The 21,087-nt window shown below is 48.5% G+C and overlaps 1 protein-coding gene and 1 pseudogene across 2 annotated transcripts in view; one reads left to right on the forward strand and one right to left on the reverse strand.

Moving 5' to 3' along the window:
- LOC147736793 (uncharacterized) overlaps positions 1-17,635 on the forward strand; it is a 172,482-nt gene extending 154,847 nt beyond the window's left edge. The window contains exon 3 of one of the 2 annotated variants that reach the window (XM_086953496.1): positions 12,270-15,103. In XM_086953496.1, coding sequence (XP_086809622.1) covers positions 12,983-14,284 — 1,302 coding nt within the window. In that variant the 5' untranslated portion in view covers positions 12,270-12,982 and the 3' untranslated portion in view covers positions 14,285-15,103. Of the gene's footprint in view, positions 1-12,269 lie in introns of both variants that reach the window. The other variant, XM_086953497.1, reaches the window with a different exon arrangement.
- Positions 15,379-15,858, reverse strand: LOC147736794 (ATP synthase peripheral stalk subunit d, mitochondrial pseudogene; annotated as a pseudogene).
- Positions 17,636-21,087: the final 3,452 nt, after the last annotated feature.

The raw sequence follows: 21,087 nt of genomic DNA on the forward strand, positions 1-21,087 counted from the left end.
ATCCTCGGGCACGGCCAGCAGCGAGCAGTGCCGCTTGTCGATGGTCTCGACGTGACGGTTGCACCGCCAGAGCGGGATACAGTGAAACATCCCCGCCCCTGTGCGGGGCAGGAGGCGGTGGCGGCACGGTCCGAAGCGCTCCCGGTGATGCAGTGCAGGCGCCGCAGCGTCTCCGACCCCCAGCCTCTGGTGGGTAACAGAGCAGCGCCTCACTGACTACATGAAACCCGGCAACGTCCTCCGCTTCTTCCGGGGCTCCCTCCAGGCAGGCCACGGGAGCCCCGCGTGGGCCGCCATACTTCTTGTGGGCCGCCGTCTTCCTTCTTCCCCTGGGCGGCGGGGGGGCGGGCACTTCCGGCCGGCCGCGCTAGGATTGGCCGGCCGGCCGGCTGAAGAAACCTCGGAGAAACCTCGGAGAGGACGAGGGGGGCGGGCGGGAGAGGACGAGGGGGGCGGGAAAAGACACGGACGTCGGGAGGGAGGCGGGAAACGTGGGGACGGCGGGAGGAGGGACACAAGGCAGGACAGCAGCAAGCACGGCCCGGCCGGACCAGACACGGGGGCGTTCCCGGCGTCGCGTGACGTCGGCAAAAGCCAAAGAATCTCGGGAACGCCCCCGTGTCTGGTCCGGCATTGACGGACGCCTCTCTGTTCCAATGGTTAGCCTCCATTTATGGAGCTAGCCAATGAAGCAGAGGGGCGTGTTCAAGTCACCCATACTAGAAACTACAGATTTCTCTGGAGGAGGAGCCTAACGGCTCCGCCCCCCAGCGAAACCTAAAAAGGCTAGGATGGGGGGAGGTGCCTTTCTCTTAACTGCCTAGTAGGAGTGTTCCATATTAATTTCCTCCTTATATATTCTGGACCAGGGCCGACCAGCACCTTGAACGCCAGACACAGGAGTTTAAAGACTGCCCTTTTCCTCATTGGGAGCCAATGTAGCTCATTCAATAATGGAAGAGAGGGAGTACCCCCACCAGCAGGACATTTCCATAGTCAAGCCTGCTGACTATAAGTGCCTGTAACAGGACATTTCTGGTGGAGAGCGGGGTCCAGGGAAAAATCTTCTTTAGCATGCGGAGTAGTCCAAAACACTTGCTAGATAGTGTTTTCACATGCATCTCCATGGAAAGTTTGGAGTCGATTGGTACGCCCAAGTTTTTTGCCCACGATTTAGGTAAGGGAGCTTCTCCTAGTTCTTTTGGCCACCAATCTTTGGTCCATAACTACTCGTCTTTCCTGAACAGTAGGATCTCGATTTTGTTTGAATTTAATTGCAGAAAGTTCTTTTTCATCCATACTGCAAATTTCGTCATACATGATTTGAATCTATCTCTAGTTTCTCCTGCGTACTTCTCTATAGGGACAATGATCTGCTTGTCGTCTGCGTAAGAGATGGTATGAAAACCACATGATTTAATAACAGAGGCCAAAGACGACACGTAGATATTGAACAGTATGGGACTTAATACAGAGCCCTGAGGAACTCCCTTATCCAAGATTCTGGTCCTGGATATCAAGGTGTCCAGTTGTACACATTGAGATCTTTCAGAGAGAAAGCTATGTATCCAGTCGAGCGCGCTCCCCATAACACCCATCTCCCGCAGTTTATCTAACAAGATCCTGTGAGAGATGGTGTTAAAAGCTCCTGATAGGTCCAAGAGAACCAACATGGTGGGGGTCCCTTCATCCAGCAGCAGCATGATCATGTCTGACACCTCAGTTAGGACAGACTCCGTGCTAAAACCTGCACAGAAGCCCGACTGTGAGGGCTCCAGGAGGTTATTCTGTTCCAGATAATCTGTGAGTTGCGATTCACCAAAGACTCCATAATTTTTTTGCATATCGGCAGAAGAGAAATGGGTCTGTAGTTATGAAGGTCCCCATGGTCAGCTGAGGGTTTCTTATGCAGCGGTTTAATAAATTCCTTTTTCCATTTTAGCGGGCAAGAGGCAGATGATAGGGACAGATTACAAATTTCCTTGATAGGGTTTGCCAGTTCCGAACCCAGGTCAGACATGATATGAGGGGGAGCAACGTCAGCTAAAGAGCCTGACTTGCTGTGTTTTAATGATGAGAGAACTTGCTCCCTCGTTATGTGGGCAAAAAACTCCAATTTAGGGTGACAAGGCTTATCTGGCCCCGGAGCTACTACCATGCACTCCGAGTTTGAAATGAAGGAGTTACAGATATTATCTATTTTACTGGTTAAATATACAGCAAGCTCCTCGCAAAATTCTTGCGAAGGGGGGCATATAGAGTTGTTAACTCTAGGGATGGTAAATTCCTTGAGAACTCTAAAGACTTCTTTGTAGGAGCCCTTGGCTTCATCAATTCGGGAAGCTAGATGTAATCTTCTGGCTATATTACAATTTCTAAGACAGGCCGTAGGTGATGTATTGTAGGCCAGTCTATCTTCAAGGGACTTTGTTTTTCTCCATTTACGTTCTCTAACTCTACATGCCGCTTTCTCTAAATTCAAACTATCAGAATACCAAGGTGCCGGTGTGGGTCTTTCAAATATAGTTTTTGTTTTGATGGCCCGGGCGAGTCCCTTTCTGATCTTCTTGGTACGACACTTGGAGGGCAGTATCGCTTAACCTCTTTTTCATTGACCATTTACGGAGGTAGCGTAAATTTGTTTCCAACTAAATGTAGAGGCAGGCTGTGAATGTTTGGGGATTGGTACAGAGACTGCCAGCAATTCTGGAAGAGAAACCCCATATAGTTTCTTTACATCCCTCTTAGTTGGAGAAACAACTAGATTAGATGACTGCCCTGCCCCTGACCCCAAAGAAAGTCTCTTTTCTGTAAGTGCGATTTATTTTGCTAATGCCGATGTTGCCTTGGCCAGAAAGGTATCTAAAGAGGTAACAGTTACCTCCTCTGTTGCTCTCAGCTTTTTCTTGCGCAAGGTGGGCCTGTAACGGGGGAGTGTAGAAGTTAGAGGGAGGGCACAGCCTCCTCCTGGCGTGGATGGGCCCGCCCTTGGCCCGGGCGAGTCCCATGCAGAAGTAACTCACTGCTACCTTTAAGGGCCTCCGGGTGCGGGAAGAGTGGTACATCGTGTGGTGGACACTTGAGGCTGTAGTTAGTGCCATGGCTCTGCTCCGGTGCGTCCCCCACAGTGGGACCTCACTGCTGCCTTTAAGCGCCTCAGGGCGCGGAAGAGTGACGCGGCTCTAGTGGAGCCTGGGGACTGTAGTCAGTAACCCGGCCCTGCTCTGATGCGTCCCCAGAGAATCTCTAATAGAGTGCTCTACCTTGCACTCACTTCAATTGTCCAACTTGAGCATAATTGGAGACTTGAATCTTCATCTTGATCTAATCAACAATAAATAAATCCAGGACTTTACTAATGACCTGGCCCCTTTACAATGAGCTCAGTTTGTAAAAAACTGAGCTATGAGCCCAGCCATCTGCTGGACCCTTTTTTCCCCAACCTGGCCATCTGTCAAACTGCTCCCCCTATTCCAGTGGCCTGATCAAGCCATTATTTGGTGCCTTTGACCATTAATACACCTAGCATTGAAAATGAGAAACTAGTGGCATAAACTGGAAACATCTGCCTTTTCAAAGTTTATCGAAAGGAGTGTGCCTCTATTAGACTCCAATAGACAACGGGTGGAGACTTCCACCAAAGCATGGAAATCTTCTCGATTGTGAACAACCTGATTAAACCCACTGCCACTCCTGGATTAGCAGAAGCTTATAACAGCAACTACAGAAAGCTTGGTCAATGATCTTTATCTTTACTTTAACAGGGGTGAGAAAACAGTCAAACCTGTCTCTCTTGACACAGGGACCTCCACGCGCAATGGGCTCCCTTGGACCAATTGGCTCTACTTGATTCTATTTCCACCTTAATGCGTCAAGTGAAATCTGGATCTCCGGATGACCCATTTAAACCTGATTATATTTAAAAATTTCTAGAGAGCGTCACATCCATATTTCTAGAATTAGCCAAACTTGCTGAGCTCTGAAGAAGTATCAATATCATGGGAACACGCCAAGGTTATCCGTCTTCTAAAAAAACCTTTGCTAAATGCCACTCAGCCAGAAAACTATTAACCCATTTATCTTCTGTCGTTTCTGTACAAGGATGAGGAGAAACATGTAAACAATCTCCTAACCAAAATATTAGAACAATATAAAATATTAGATTGTTCCCAAAATGGATTTAGATCATACAGCACCGAAATTGCTCTTTTAACAGTTACTGAATCCCTTTGCAGTACTGCAGATGCCGGCAAATCCCAGGCTCTGATACTCCTACATTTAAGTGTGGCCTTTGTGACTGTCTCACATGCAATAATATTAACTCGTCTCACTGACCTGGGGGTACAGGGTAAAGGTCTGGCCTGGTTTACCTTCTGTTGGACAGGCCCCAGGCAGGGCTCGCTCCCTCCCCGCATGACGGAGCCCGGACACCGGCTCTCCAGGTGCTACCCACAGCAGCAACCCACAACCCGTCCCCTACGGGACGCCTGCCCCGAACATCTCTGTATCACTGGCCCGGGCCACCGTCAGCACCATTGCCCGGGCCCAGCCGCCATCCTGGACACTGCACCACGAGGCCGCATGGCCTCAGCTCGACCCCAACCCTGGGCCTGGCCAGGCCCCGACATACCAGCACCACCATCCACCCAGGAGGTGAACGGACCACTTGGCAGGTCAACGGGAGAGAGGAGTGTCGATGGCTCTCCCCCGCCAGGTGCCGATCGCCCCCAGCCTCCCCGGGCGCTGGCTCCACCCCCCTGCTGGGTGTCTGGACTCCCTCATCCCGGACCTCCCGACCTCCAAGTGCGAGGGTCCGGACATCAAAGGGGGCCAGACCTATAACTGGGGCAGCTCCAGAGCAGGAAGGCAGTTGTATCCTGGAGTCGAGAGACACTGTGAAGAACTCATCCTTGACGGACTGCTGGCGCTGCCGCAGCCCTGCCTTGTGAACTGTCGTCCTGCCTGCTGGCGCTGCCGCGGCCTTCTGCAACCTTCATCCTCGTCGGGATCTGCTGGCGCTGCCGCGGCCCTTTGCAACCTACGTTCTCATCGGGACCTAGAATCTTGGGCAGAAACGGGTGCCGCCAGACCCAGGGACCAAAACGTCGAAGCACCAGAGACAAACACCACTCCAACCGAAGAGTCTCTCCCGGGAAGAGATCCAGGAACGAGAAAAAAGCAGACTCCACGAATTAGAGTTGGCACGGCTCAAGTTGAACGGAGAGCTGAAACTAGCGGAACAAAAGATGAACTTGGAACACTTACGGCTCCGAGAAGAGCGGGAAGAAAAGCAAAGACAAAGAGAACTCGAAGAGAAAAAGCTGGCATACGAACACGAGCGCCAACTAGCAGAAATCGAAATGCGAAAACAGAACAAAGAATTAGGGGTGCCCGAGCGACCGCGCACCCCAGGCGCTACGGAACAAAAAGTCCACATCCCCAAAGATGTCGTCCGAGAATACTATCGGAACGACGACATACAACAGTGGTTCAAGGCCTATGAGATCGCCATGACCTCCCACCGGATCGATCGAAGTGACTGGGGAGCCGGTCTATGGGGGAGGTTTGTCAATGAAGGCCGCGATGCCCTGCTACAGCTCCCGGACCATCAGATGACGTCCTATGACCACATGAAGGCCGCCCTCCTCACTCGATATGGGCTCACACCCGAGATGTACCGCCAGAGGTTCCGCGACTGCACCTGGATCCCGGGTACGACTTGGGTAGAATATGTGAACTATTTCAGCCGAGCCTTCGAGGGATGGATCAAGGGTAGCCGCGTAACCACATACGAGCAACTCTTCAACCTCATTGTGTGGGAGCACCTCTCCAGCAACTGCTTTGTCGAGGTCAGGCAGCACCTCCTCGACAGTAAATTGACTGACCCCCGGCAGCTCGCCGCTGAGGCTGACCGATGGGAGAGCACCCGAGAGGCCCGGAGTGGGCCAAACGAACAGAACCGAACCAACCAAGGTCACCATCGTCCCCGAGGAGGAGGAGGAGGCCAGGGCCGGGGCAGAGACGCCGTCCCGGCCACTCCCGCCAACAACACACCACCCCCGGCTGGTCGGGGAAACCCCCCGATGCGCCCAGGGTTTCGGGCCAACGTCACTTGCCACCGGTGCCAGCGAGTCGGCCACTATGCCAGCGACCCGAACTGCCCCAAGAACCAGACTCCCGGGCCCCGCCAGGTCGCGGCCGCCGCCCTAGGAGAGGAGCAGACCTCCGAAGAGCATGGAGAATACGAGCAGGAGCAGCCCAAGTGGGAACCTGCCGCCATGGTCCTGGACTGCCTAGGGGGAAAAGACATGATCCCGCGGGTCCCCCTACCCGCCAACACCAGAAAATACAGCCAGTGGGTGAGCATCAATGGGCGCAAGGCCGAAGCCCTGCGTGACCCAGGGGCCAGTGTGACGGCCGTCCGCTGTCACCTGGTGACCCCAGAACAAATCCTGCCAAACGTTCTTTGCCCCGTCCGATCGGCCGACAATTCTGAGAGCCTGTGTCGGATGGCCTGTGTCCCCTTCGAATGGGGAGGAGTGTCCGGCATGCTAAAGGTGACTGTCCGTGATGATGCCCCCGTGGACTGCCTCCTGGGAAACGATCTCGAGATTTCCCCGTGGGCGGCCGTTGAAAGGAGAGAACACCTGGGGATGTTGGGCCTCCCGGACTGGGCGTGCGTAACAACCCGGTCCATGGGCGCCCGTGCCATCCCCAGACCCGAAGAACCCGAATGGCCAGCACCTCCTCCCCCGATCACTCCAGAGGAAGACACCGTCCATCCTGTCCCCCCAGAACGAACCCAAGAAGAGGCCGCTCAGCCCCAGGACCTTCCAGACCTGGCTCAGTGGCGTCATGAGGGGGGGGGGGCACCCAAGAACAATTCCGGCAGGAGCAAAAGACCTGTCCCTCCCTCGAGGGACTCCGACAGCAAGCCCTCGCCCAGAGCGCGGGAGACACCGTAGGGGCCCACTGGATCTATTGGGACAATGACCTACTATACAGCGAACAAAGAATCGCGGAATTGGGGGCCAGTCGGGTGCTGGTGGTGCCCCTCCGCTTCAGAGACTTCCTTTTGAACTTGGCACATGATGTCCCCCTGGCTGGGCACCTGGGGCAGGACAAAACCTACAACCGCCTGGTAACCCACTTTTACTGGCCAAAGATGAGAAATGACGTCTCCAACCACTGCCGGGCCTGCCCCACCTGCCAGGCCAGCGGAAAGAGCGGCCGAAAACTTAAAGCACCCCTGCAACCATTCCCCGTCGTCACCACCCCGTTCGAAAGGGTGGGAATAGACATTGTGGGGCCCCTAGACACCCGAACAGCACAAGGGCACCGATTCATCCTGGTCCTGGTGGACCATGCCACCCGCTATCCCGAGGCCGTTCCCCTTCGGACTGTGACAGCACCAGTGGTAGGCCGAGCCTTGATGGGAATCTTCTCGCGAGTGGGCTTTCCCCGGGAGGTCGTCAGCGACCGGGGCACGAACTTTATTTCCAAATATATGAAATCCCTCTGGCAGCAGTGCGGAGTCACCTACCGATTCACAACCCCATCACCCGCAAGGAAGCGGACTGGTCGAGCGGTTCAACCGCACTCTCAAGGGGATGATCATGGGGCTGGAGGAACCCCTACGCCGCCAGTGGGACGTGCTACTCCCGTGCCTCCTCTTCGCCTACCGAGAAGTCCCCCAGAAGTCCCTCGGTTTCAGCCCCTTCGAACTCCTGTACGGACACCCTATCCGAGGGCCCCTCAGCCTAGTTAAAGAAGAATGGGAAATGGCCCCCCTGAAAACCCCTCCAGACGTCTACAAGTACCTCCTGACCCTCCGCAATCAGACCAGGCGATTCAGGGAGATCGCTAAAGCCAATCTTGAGGCCAGTCAGGAGGACATGAAGAAATGGTACGATCAACATGCCTCCTCCATCGAGTTCGAGCCTGGTCAGCAGGTATGGGTGATGTCCTCCACCGAGCCATGTGCCTTGCAAGACAAATGGACAGGACCCTTCAAGGTGATCGAGCGCAAGGGCCCTGTCACCTATCTCATCGACATGGAGTCCCCCCGAAACCCCCTCCGGGTCCTCCACGCCAACAGACTCAAACCACACTTCGTGCGCTCGGAGCTCAGCCTCCTGATGGCTACAGACAGTGGGGCGGAAGAAGACTCCGAGCCCCTCCCCGACCTACTGAGGACCCGTGAGAAGGATGGTTCAGTAGACGGGGTCCGACTCTCCGATGCCCTGACCCCGGAGCAGCACCAAGACTGTCGAACCCTCCTGCTGCAATTTGCAAACCTCTTTTCCCTCACCCCCGGGGTCACCCCCTGGTGCCTTCACGACGTGGACACCGGGGACAGTCCGCCTATTCGACACCGGGCGTACCGAGTACCAGACCGGGTACGTGCCTGCATCCAAGAAGAGGTCACCAAGATGCTCACCCTCGGAGTCATCGAGCCCTCGGACAGCCCCTGGGCCAGCCCAGTCGTACTGGTCCCCAAAGCGGCTGCCCCGGGCACCACCCCCGAGCTCCGGTTCTGCGTCGACTATCGGGGGTTGAACGCTGTCACCCGAACCGACGCTCATCCCATCCCCCGAGCGGATGAACTGGTTGACCGCATGGGGGCTGCCCGCTATCTAAGCATCTTCGACCTGACAGCGGGCTACTGGCAGATCGGCCTCACCCCCAGGGCCCAAGAACGATCCGCTTTCTCCACCCCGGATGGGCACTACCAGTTCACAGTGATGCCATTCGGTATGAAAAACGCTCCAGCCACTTTTCAAAGACTTGTGAACCAGGTGTTGGCGGGCCTCGAAGAATTCAGCGCCGCCTATCTGGACGATATCGCGGTATACAGCCGCCACTGGTCAGACCACCTCTGCCATCTCCGAGAAGTCCTGCAGGCCCTTCAACGAGCCGGCCTCACCATCAAGGCCAGCAAATGCCAAATCGGTCAAGGGTCCGTGACCTACCTCGGACACCAAGTGGGGAGCGGTCTGGTGGCCCCGCTCCAACTCAAGATCGCTGCCATCCAGTCCTGGCAGCCACCCGTCACCCAAACCGAGGTACGAGCCTTCTTGGGGCTCACCGGATACTATCGGCGGTTTGTGAAGGACTATGGCAGCATTGTGGGGCCCCTCACGGAACTCACATCCAAGAAACACCCAAAAACAGTCAACTGGACCCCAGACTGTCAAGCGGCCTTCGAGAAGCTGAAGGCCGCCATGTGCACCGCCCCTGTGCTCCAGGCCCCCGACTACAGCCGTGAGTTCATCGTCCAGACTGATGCCTCAGACCATGGCATTGGGGCCGTCCTCTCCCAACTGAACCCCGAGGGAGTCGACCAACCAGTGGCCTTCATCAGCCGACGCCTGCTGGCCCGAGAACAGCGCTGGAGTACCATCGAGCGGGAGGCCTTTGCAGTAGTGTGGGCCCTCAAGAAGCTCCGGCCCTACCTCTTCGGTACCCACTTTCGGGTACAAACAGATCATCGCCCCCTGCAATGGTTAATGCAGATGCGGGGGGAGAATCCAAAACTGTTGCGATGGTCCATCTCCCTGCAGGGGATGGACTTCACTGTGGAGCATCGCCCGGGCCAAGACCACGCCAACACGGATGGCCTGTCACGCTTTTTCCGCCTCGACGAGGAGAGTCCCCAAGAGGATGGGTGACTCTCCCCGCCTTCAGCTGGGGGGGACGCATGTTGGACAGGCCCCAGGCAGGGCTCGCTCCCTCCCCGCATGGCGGAGCCCGGACACCGGCTCTCCAGGTGCTACCCACAGCAGCAACCCGCAACCCGTCCCCTACGGGACGCCTGCCCTGAACATCTCTGTATCACTGGCCCGGGCCACCGTCAGAACCAGTGCCCGGGCCCAGCCGCCATCTTGGACACTGCACCACGAGGCCGCATGGCCTCAGCTCGACCCCAACCCTGGGCCTAGCCAGGCCCCGACATACCGGCACCACCATCCACCCAGGAGGTGAACGGACCACTTGGCAGGTCAATGGGAGAGAGGAGTGTCGATGGCTCTCCCCCGCCAGGTGCCGATCGCCCCCAGCCTCCCCGGGCGCTGGCTCCACCCCCCTGCTGGGTGTCTGGACTCCCTCATCCCAGACCTCCCGATCTCCAAGTGCGAGGGTCCGGACATCAAAGGGGGCCAGACCTATAACTGGGGCAGCTCCAGAGCAGGAAGGCAGTTGTATCCTGGAGTCGAGAGACACTGTGAAGAACTCATCCTTGACGGACTGCTGGCGCTGCCGCAGCCCTGCCTTGTGAACTGTCGTCCTGCCTGCTGGCGCTGCCGCAGCCTTCTGCAACCTTCATCCTCGTCGGGACCTGCTGGCGCTGCCGCGGCCCTTTGCAACCTACGTTCTCATCGGGACCTGCTGGCGCTGCCGCGGCCTGTTGCAACCACCATCATTCCATCTCAACTACCAGTTCGGTAACAAGACTGTCCCGCTACCCCCTTTTCCTTCAAAGAGACTAGAATCGAGGGGACCCCTGTGTCCTGACCTCCTTGTACCATACTACCGTACGTCAAGATTTGCTTATAAAGAACGTTAAACCTTTTCTTTGTGTGGTGTCCATCTGTGGAGGGGGAAGTTACTTGTCTGTACGATCGCTGGAGACGGCTCTCCCCGGAGGCCTCTCCCCTTGTCCTCGGCCGACCCTCCAGGTCCCGTCTAACACCTTCTTTTTAAAGGAGTGGTCTTTTAAAGTTATACCCCTCCCTTTCGCCTCATCACAAAGAAGACTGGCTCCTGGCATCCCTTGGGATTTGGAGCTCAGTCTTACCCCTTTTAATATTCACATCAGACCTCTGGCGGAGGTAGTGAAATATTTTGGAATATCTCACAAAGAAGACTGGCTCCTGGCATCCCTTGGGATTTGGAGCTCAGTCCTACCTTTTTTAATATTCACATCAGACCTCTGGCGGAGGTAGTAAAATATTTTGGAATATCTCACTAGTGTTGCATGCTGATGACACTCAGCTAATTATATCTCTGTCGGCAGAGTCGTCTGGCTTTTATCAATCTAACGTTTGTCTATCAGATCATTACTTGATGTCTGCTGTGTTCATCGAGTCACTCCGCTGCTTTAGCTGTCAATGAACCCTGCTGAGCGAGTACACAGACATAAGGGAGTATGGAAGGTGATGAACCGGGAGTAAGGTAAAGCTGATTTTAAAAAATTCCCAACTGTGTAAATGCTGCACTCACCTGAAAGCAATGGACATCTTGTCCCACCCTGCCAGTGCTCCATCCTCGACCTGGCACCAAGCAGAAGACATTAAGTCAGATACCATGGTAAGGTAGAAAAAGACAAAAAGCAGACATGTATTGGCAGCAGAGATATCGCAGGTATATTACTGGTTGTGATGGAATCTCTATAATCAATGCTACAATCTTCGCACGAATGCTTGAACAAACCCCAGGAAAGTGGCAAAGATAACTTAACAAACAGAAAAGTAAAGACAGGAGTTGGAACTTAAGCTTCTCCAGTGTAAACTGGAAAGTACTGTCAAGATGAGTGTGAATGGAGCTACATTTATTATATACTTCTTGAAGCGTTACCTTTATAATATACTTCCTAGAGCTTTACCTTTATTATATACTTCCTGGAGCGTTACATTTATTATATTTTTCCTGGAGAGTTACCTTTATTATATACTTCCTGGAGCGTTACCTTTATTATATACTTTCTGGAGCGTTACCATTATTATATACTTCCTGGAGCGTTACCTTTATTACTTCCTGGAGCTTTGCATTTATTATATACTTCCTGGAGTGTTACATTTATTATATACTTTCTAGAGCGTTACCTTTATTATATACTTCCTGAAGCGTTACATTTATTATATACTTCATGAAGAGTTTTCTTTGTCATGTAGTCTTGAAAGGGTTACTGCTGTTATACGATTCCTGAAACTGAAGTGACAGCAACACATCCTGATCCATCTCTTCTTACACAATCCCTTCTTGTTTAAATGAAATCTTAGCCATGTGCGTCTTTGTAAAGCTGTACCTCTAGCAAGTGGGCACCCCATGTGTGCTCTTTCTGTACTAAGTTACTGTGTGAACATCGGAAAATCACCTCCTTTTCTGAATTAAGTAAAACATTTAGTTGAAAATCTGTGTATGGTGAAATATCTCTTAGTAACTTTCATAAATGGTAATATCCAGATGTCTTTTACAACTAGTTAAATATTGTGTATTCACATTCTCTTACATTTCCATTTAGTGATTTTAAATCTCCTTACATCCAATAGGAAACCAGCCTTGAATGCACAAATGATCGTGAATAATGACAGTAATCGTGCAAATATGAAAACAAGTAGTTGGAAAAAAAGAGGTCCAATATATAGGAAAAGATCTGCATAGACTGAGGAACTTGAACATAAACTGATGCATCCTGGAAGAGGCAGTCCAGAGCAATTCGGTGGATATAAGAGTCTGAGCTGTGCACCTCCACGCCACAGGACTAAGAAATGGCCTTTAGAAAATTAAGACAACAACACTGACAACCCACTTCCTGTATAAACAGGCCTCCACCATGTGTTTGGTATGAGGTGGATACAGCATTGCTCTGCTTCCTGTAATGATGGCAGACCACCATTCAGCACACTAGATGTATTGTAAACTCTTTCTGGCCAAACCACAGGAACAAGAGAAAAGCACAAGGGAGTGGAGCCAGACAGCTGAAGGGTAAAGGGATCTACAACAGACTGTCCTAATTTTCTTCAACCATAAGGAAGACTAATCTTCACTCGTAAACATGCAAAAACATTCTGCAATCTAAAAACATAACCACCTACAAAGAGGTTTTACTTGCCACAATTATAATATATGTAGTTGGTGAGTCTTGTATTTCATTGTGAAATCTGAAATAAAGCATCCAAAATACCACACACACACCGGGAATGTGAGAATAACACAAGAGCTTTATCAACCATGTTAGCTCCTCAGGAAACGCAGCCATGGGATGCAGACAAATATAAGCCTGAAGTCACTACTCAAGAAAGAAAAATCATACACAAGCAGCAAGAGCTTTAGTTTGTCATCACTACTAAAGAGCCATCAGCAAACACACACAGGAGAAGCAACGTGCAATTGCAATGCATGTGTGAAGAACTTTAGTCAGTTAGCACTCCTAAAAGATCATCAGCGAACACACATGGGGGAAAAACCATACCATTGCACTGAATGTGTGAAGAGCTTCAGTCGGTTATCACAACTCCAAGTTCATCAGCGAACACACACAGGGGAAAAACCATACCATTGCAATGAATGTCTGAAGAGCTTCAGTCTGTCATCAAATCTCCAAAGACATCACCGAACACATACTGGGGAAAAACCGTACCATTGCACTGAATGTGTGAAGAGCTTCAGTCTGTTATCACAACTCCAAGTTCATCAGAGAACACATACTGGGGAAAAACCGTACCATTGCACTGAATGTGTGAAGAGCTTCAGTCGGTTATCACAACTCCAAGTTCATCAGAGAACACACACTGGAGAAAAACCATACCATTGCAATGAATGTTTGAAGAGCTTCAGTCATTCATTACAACTCCAAGTTCATCAGCGAACACATACTGGGGAAAAACCGTACCATTGCACTGAATGTGTGAAGAGCTTCAGTCAATTATCAAATCTCAAAAGCCATCAGCGAACACATACTGGGGAAAAACCGTACCATTGCACTGAATGTGTGAAGGGCTTCAGTCATTTATCACGACTCCAAATTCATCAGCGAACACACACTGGGGAAAAACCATACCACTGCACTGAATGTGTGAAGAGCTTCAGTCTGTTATCAAATCTCCAAAGACATCAGCGAACACATACTGGGGTAAAACCATACCATTGCGGTGAATGTGTGAAGAGCTTCAATCGGTTATCACAACTCCAAGTTCATCAGCTAACACACACTGGGGAAAAACCATACCATTGCACTGAATGTGTGAAGAGCTACTATTGGTTATCACACCTACAAAGACATCAGCAAACACACACTGGGGAAAAACCATACCATTGCAGTGAATGTGGAAGAAGTTTTAGTGATTCCTCAAATCTCAGGATTCATCAGCGAACACACACAGGGGAAAAGCCATTACAGTGCTGTGAATGTGTGAAGAGCTTCAGTCGGTTATATCAACTCCAAATACATCAAAGAACACACACTGGGGAAAAACCGTACCATTGCAATAAATGTGTGAAGAGATTCAGCGTGTTATCAAGTCTTCGAAGACACCAACGAACACACACAGAAGAAAAACCATAGCATTGCAGTGAATGTGTGAAGAGCTTCAGTCGGTTATTGGTCCTACAAAAACATAAACGAACACACACTGGGGAAAAAACATACTTTTGCAATGATTATGGAAGTAGTTTTAGTGATTCCTCAAATCTCAGGAGTCATCAATGAACACACACAGGGGAAAAGCAATTGTAGTGCAGTGAGTGTGTAAAGAGCTGTAGTTGGTCATTAGACCTACAAAAACATATTCAAACACACACTGGGGAAAACCATACCATTGCAATGAATGTGGAAGTGATTCCTTAAATCTCAGAAGTCATCAGCGAACACAGACAGGGGAAAAGCTATTACAGTGCCGTGAATGTATGAAGAGCATTAGTCTGTTATTAATTCTGCAGAGACCTCAGCAAACACACACATGGGAAAAACCATCTGATTGCAATGAATGTGAAAATAGTTTTAGTCGTTCCTCAAAATTAAGGAATAATCAGCGAACACACAAGGGGAAAAAACGTTCGAGTGCAGTGAGTGTGTTAAGTGCTTTAGTCAATTATCAGAAATACAAAGACATCAACGAACATACACAGGTGATATACCCCTACCACTGCAGTGAATGTGGAAGTAGTTTTAGTAGTTACTCAGCATTAAGGAACCATCAGCATACACACACAGGTGAAACCCTACCGCTGCATTGAATGAGGAAATAGTTTTAGTGCCCCTTCAACATTAAGAAATCTCCAGCGAACCCACTTAGGGGAAAAGCCATTCAAGTGCACTACACAAACGCATTCATTCATTAAATCTTTGTTTCAGTTAAAATAACCATAAAAGAATTCAATTTATTAAAAGTATTAATATATACATCAAGTGCTAGTACATCGGGTGCTAGAAATCTGAACAAAGATAATTGAAGTACACAGTATTACTGGGCCGTTAGAATATGCCAAAACAAAGGGATACCCCGGGGAACCAGGTTTACAGTCAATTAAAAGTTCAGAACATCAAAGAGAAAATTCATATTTACATGAAGGAAAAGTTAATACATTGTATATATTAAAACACTAAAAATAGTTATGGAGGCATCAGGGAACATGTTGCAATGGAGAGTTCAGGCTGGATTAGGTGGGGCTACTATAGTACAAATGCATATACTTCTCCTTGTCGAGCTTTGTCTCTGGGAAGGCTATGTTCAGGTCCTCAATTGTCATATGGTCAAACTGAATCATGTTTTTGAACTGCTCCAGCTCCTTTTCATATTGAGAAACACGGGCTTTAGAAGCTTGCACATACTCAGTCGCGTTCTTGTTAGATTCTGCTTCTTGAGCATTTATCTTAGCGGTCTGAATATCAACAGGCTCTGGAATTATCAATGCACTAAACTTATTCTCAAACTCGTCAACCATCCCAGCACGGGCCACAGCTGTCTGATAATAGGCCCAGTCAATTGCTGGGGCTTCTCTGGAAGAACTGCCAACCTAGATGCAAGGCTGTCATTCCGGGTTTTCAGAACGATAAACATGGCCTTCTGACTGGGCGGCACCCTCTCTGCAAACGCCAACCATGTCAATAGCTTTCACAGCAGCTCTTCGGCTAGCCATCTTTCAGCTCTGAAGGGATGATGGTAGCACCGGTGCTCCGTGGTATGGCGACCGGAAGTCAAGAGAGGTCACCGCTGCTTCACCACGAAAGGACGGAGAACCCACCAATCAGACAGTGCAATGCCTTCCGCACCAGAAGTCAGTACAAGCCTGAAACAACATGGCTGACGAAAAGTCTTTCACAAACACAAACAGGAGAGAAACCATACCATTGTAGTGGATTTGGAAGTGTTGTCGGAAGAATTTTCAGCTAACTACAGAGATTAGTGGTAAAATCTATAAACACAACACACTTGAATAAGTTTAACAAGTACAGACTGGAGAACATTTCTAGCTGATTTTGGTGTTTGGTCATTTTGTGCAATAACTGGTTCAATGACAGCTGCTAGAGAACAACGTTCAAAGGCACAAAAAGTCAAAGTAGGACATTGTGACCTGTAACTCTGAGAGTTTATGCTTGCAGCCCACAACATTTACCTCCAAAGCACTGACTTGGGAGACATGATGCTCATTTCACTCATCACATGCATTTGTTAATGCACCCTCCATAGTGGCACTTCCCCAGAGGTGTCCAATCTCAAGCTGGATCCGTGGGAAATTTGCTGGCTCACCACTCACTGTAAATGATTTACAGCCAGATTAATTTTATATGAATATATTTTAGACCTTTCTTATTTACAGAGAAACAACCAACCAACTCCTAACTGGTGAAAGGACAGAATCCATGCATGATGGCGAAAGTATTGATCGCAGAGAGAGCTGACGAAAAGTTTAATTCTTAATACGTTGCTGACAGTTAAGTAAAGAATCTTTAGCAGTAAAGAGTTCCAGCTCCTACAGTCCAGAACTATCGATTCCCTGCTTTACATTTCTTGAACCTCACTGGAAAAAAATCTGGATTTAGAAGTAAAAGAACACAAAAGATACTGATTTTTGATACAAATGATATTCAGGTTTGTTTTTACAAGTAAAAAGAAACTCTTGTTTTATAAACTGCCGGTAAATGAATGGGCATAAAAAGTATTTGCTGCCTCGTGAGCAAGCAGTGAAACTTTGTGATGCAGTTGGGACGTCCTCTGACCACAAATAAGATGGATCATAACATTCTGAATCATCTGTAAGGTGCTCTTGTGTTGCTGTAGCTGCCAAATACACAGTGTTCTTGTAGCCCAGACTTGCCTAGAGGAAGGAGTTCACCAATATAATATGCACATCAGAAGAGAGGATACATCTCCAGTAGCCAAAGATAGTAGAAATGAATGCTTTCCACCAAGTTCATTTTAACAAATTGTTAAGTCTAGGATGTTCTTCCTGCTGTAGACCATCATCATCATCACAACACCACCACACAGCCAGTCAGGAACGAGACTGCTCTTCAGCACACCCATCCTTATACATTACATACTACAGGGGTTTCCTCCAGGACCAAACTCACTTTACTTTCACGTTAACAGCAACAAGTTCTAAACTGAACAAGTGGTTTGCATGGCCATTAGTGGCATAAGAAATTTGAAACCCAATACTTTATTAATCTGTATTAATAATACATAACCAAACATCCAAACAACACCCATGTATGGACATCCAAAAGCCTTTAAAAACACACTACAGAGGTGTGTACCGGGATCAAACTCATTTACTTTAACATCAACTTGAACAAAATTATGATACAGCAAGAACAATCATGAGGCTATGAAATGTACACAATTATGACTAGATTTTACACATTAATACGAAATGTATGTTTTTAGATACGTAATAAAACAACAATGTATTTGAATTCATGATATTTGAGTGCTGATTGTATAGGAGATCTTAAATGTGAATTTATTCCCTAAACTATAAAGATAATTTGTGATGTCAGCAAGGAGCCTAGTTTATTTTGCAATAGAGGGGCCAAATCTCGATAGCATGACTGCTTTCAGCTGGGATTCTGGCGCAGATGGAATCATAGGGGACTATTCTCGCCAGTATGCCTTCTCTCAGAGTGAGAGGCGGTTCTTTGCTTGAGATGGTACTACCTCTCCTTCTGTGTTAATGAAGAGGGAAGTGCTACCTGTAAAACTGAGATCTGGGCTTCACTCCTATTTTGGGAACATAATTCAGTTCTACCCAATCCATACCCGATTTGTTTAGGAAAGCTAAAAACATGTCTGTATCCTGGCACTACTCTTGTTAATAATCCATGAAAATACCACAGAATGTTGAGCAGTTAAAAGCAGTGTGCCACACAAGGGATTTAACCATGAATTTGTCTAATACAAAATGTACTTTTTTTGTTTTTTAAGGTTCCTATATAGCTCTGCTATATCTAATAATGTCTGATGGGTTTTATTTGAGAGCCCTTTCTCCTTCGAAGAAGTTTTCCATCGACAGACCTAGTGGGAATTCCTATGAAAGGCTGACAATCTGTCCAACTATAAATAGGGTTGGTGGGAGGATCGTTGGTGTGGCTGGTATAATGCTTTGTTGCATTTTTGATAGAGTGCCCTGTCCACCATACCCTGAATAAAGCCTTCTTTCTTTAGTGATTTTTCTATTTTGGGTTACATTTAAAGACTGTTCCGTTCCTTTATAGTTTGACAGATGGTCCACGGTCTGTCAGAGGAGCAGGCGTAACAACTTCCACTACCCCGTTGGACTACTGTGTACCATATTTAACAATCTCCACCAATCTGGCTATCCCTGTGTCTTCAGAGGAGCAACAGGAGTGCCATATTTCACACGGGTGCCCAACAGACTTTTTTGTTTTACTCCTAAAGCGAGAGTTTGCTTTTTCTTTTTGTAAAATCAATAATAATAATCTTGATACACTGAGAGCTTTCTACAGGGGAGTCTGGGTCATTTTTTCCTAGTTTTTTTCTGTTTCAGACAGTTAGTCTTTACATAATGTTCCTGAAGAGAAGCAAGTAGGTCAGAATGCCTACCATAAGTAGGACGAATGGTCTGATGTACGTACACCAACCGCCCCAGGTATGTCGGTCATTGTTGCGAGGGTTACCTGAGGTTCTGATCTCAGTTCATACAGAGGGCAATAGTGACAGATTCTTCTCACCAACTTCCAAAATTCTCCAATTTATTTTTATAATCGATTCTTCCTTAGACCCCTTGGTTGGAAGTTTGCAACTTTGTGTCTGATGTTGTGTAAAACCAGTGTGCCGTTCTCCAAAGCTGTACTGTGCATCAAATGTTGTATAAAAGCAGTGTGCCACCCTCGGTGGCTGTGCTGTTGAATCAGATTATGTGTAGAAATAGTGTGCAGCCTTCTACGGCTGCATAAAGACGTATGTAAAACCATTTTGTCTCTATAAGCTTGCTGCCGACTGCGGCATCCTATAACGATTCTAAACAGGTGACCTTTTACCCAATAGCTTGTTCTTGTCTCTCCGACACCAGGATTTTGGTCTTCTATCAGAATATGTGTCCCTGGCGTACATAAACATGCCCCCAGGCAAGGCAGATTCATTCTGTATAAAGTTCACCACTTTTTTTCATCCTTGGCCAACAGCCAGCTGTGCATGAGTGCACTTTTTAGAAAAGCATTGGTGATTGTTTTCAAAACACCCATGATTGTTTTAGAAACAAGTCAATTGTAGAAAAAACCCTGGAGTGACCACTTTTGTATACAATACCATCACTACCCCTACAGATCAGGGGAGAATTCCATTCAAGCTGACATGGGATCCTGCATGCTGAATCTTCGACTCTCATCGGTCTGACGGCCATTGCGGGCTGTCATCTTCGAGGCAGAGACGGGTTACTTCATTCTCAACCATCAGGTGAGGGGGCAGATTTATCCCTAGAGATTTATTGGCTACAGATACATTTAGAGATACTCAAATACATATACACCTACACAGCCAGGCTAGGTACACCTAGGCAAACTACTTAAGGCGCACATTTTAGGAATATGCCAGTGCTATTATTTTATCTGAACTGCATATGTTAATCTCATTAGCGCTATGGTAGAAATGTATCTACGATTTACTATATTGGTACTAGCAATCTCTTTCGTATGCTTCTGTCTCCTGATTGTTGCAGCACATATGTTTTAAACAAGGCTGATACTGGACCAATAAATTCTTATGGAAAAGTTGTAATCGCCATCCTGTGTATTTTCTGACAGAAAGCAAGCACGAGTGTCCGGGCGAAATGTATTGTACTGCTTACCACGATCCCTGAGGAATCAGGGTTGTCATGTTCAGTGGGTGCCAAAGACTACTATGCACCACTGTGGAAAACGGGGGGGTGGTAGTGGCACTGTAGAGCTAGCTTGTCTAATGGATGACATATCCTGTGGGGGTGTTCGAAAGCAGTTGGGACACTAGGCTCTCAGTTTAGGTCATCCAAAACGCCCAGGTCCTTGGGATTCCTAGGTACTACACGACACATGAAACAATCTAGAATTGAAAGAACCTGTTTCATGGGGTCATTCCTCTAGGGGTTCCGTGGCTTCCTAAACGTTTGCAACAACAGAACATTCTGAGAGCTGCTTATTGGTTTCAGCTTCCACTTTCAAAACTTTCCATTGCAAACCAATTGTTCATGTTTCTTCTGTGATTAAGCTGCTTTAAAATAGCACAATGGGAGTCTCCAGTCTTGCAAGAAAATCCAGGTGTTCTCAGTGTCAATGATGGAAAGTCCTAATTTGATTAAATACACTTAGTCGACTATCTTTAATTTTGTGGATAGTAGTTTGACTCTCTTTTATATGTATTGTCCCTCTCTAATTAGTTCTCTGATGCAGTAGTTCTTAACCTGAGGTCTGAGGACCCCAGGGTGTCTGTGAGGCCTACTCAGAAGGTCTGCAATACTTTTTACAAAATTAAATAATATTAAAATTAATAAGTAAAAATGTATTAAGTATGTTGAAGAAGCAAAGCTGAAAATTGTGAACCTTTTTCAACATTGGACGAGGGAGGAAAGCTTGTACTGCTTGCGCTTAGTTCCATTCGATGAGTCAGCGGTTCTCTGACTCGGCAAAGAGCAGTGGGAGCATGGATGCGACCCAGAATGGCAGAGAGGCAGCGAAGCAGTGAAGAGAGCGGCAGGAGGAGGAGCAGGAGGCAGCGGCAAGCAGCGGAGAGTGTAATGCAGCGGGGTTTTGGAGCTCCGCTGGAGATATTTCCCGGACTTCTCAGAATAGCTGTATGAGAGTAGGATCTGCTTCTTATAGTTACCCCCACTTTTCGCAGATGTAACACTGTTTTCGACTTAGTCTGACTGGGA

Source organism: Lissotriton vulgaris, chromosome 1_2, assembly GCF_964263255.1.
Source record: "Lissotriton vulgaris chromosome 1_2, aLisVul1.2, whole genome shotgun sequence".
Classification (NCBI taxonomy): Eukaryota; Metazoa; Chordata; class Amphibia; order Caudata; family Salamandridae; genus Lissotriton; species Lissotriton vulgaris.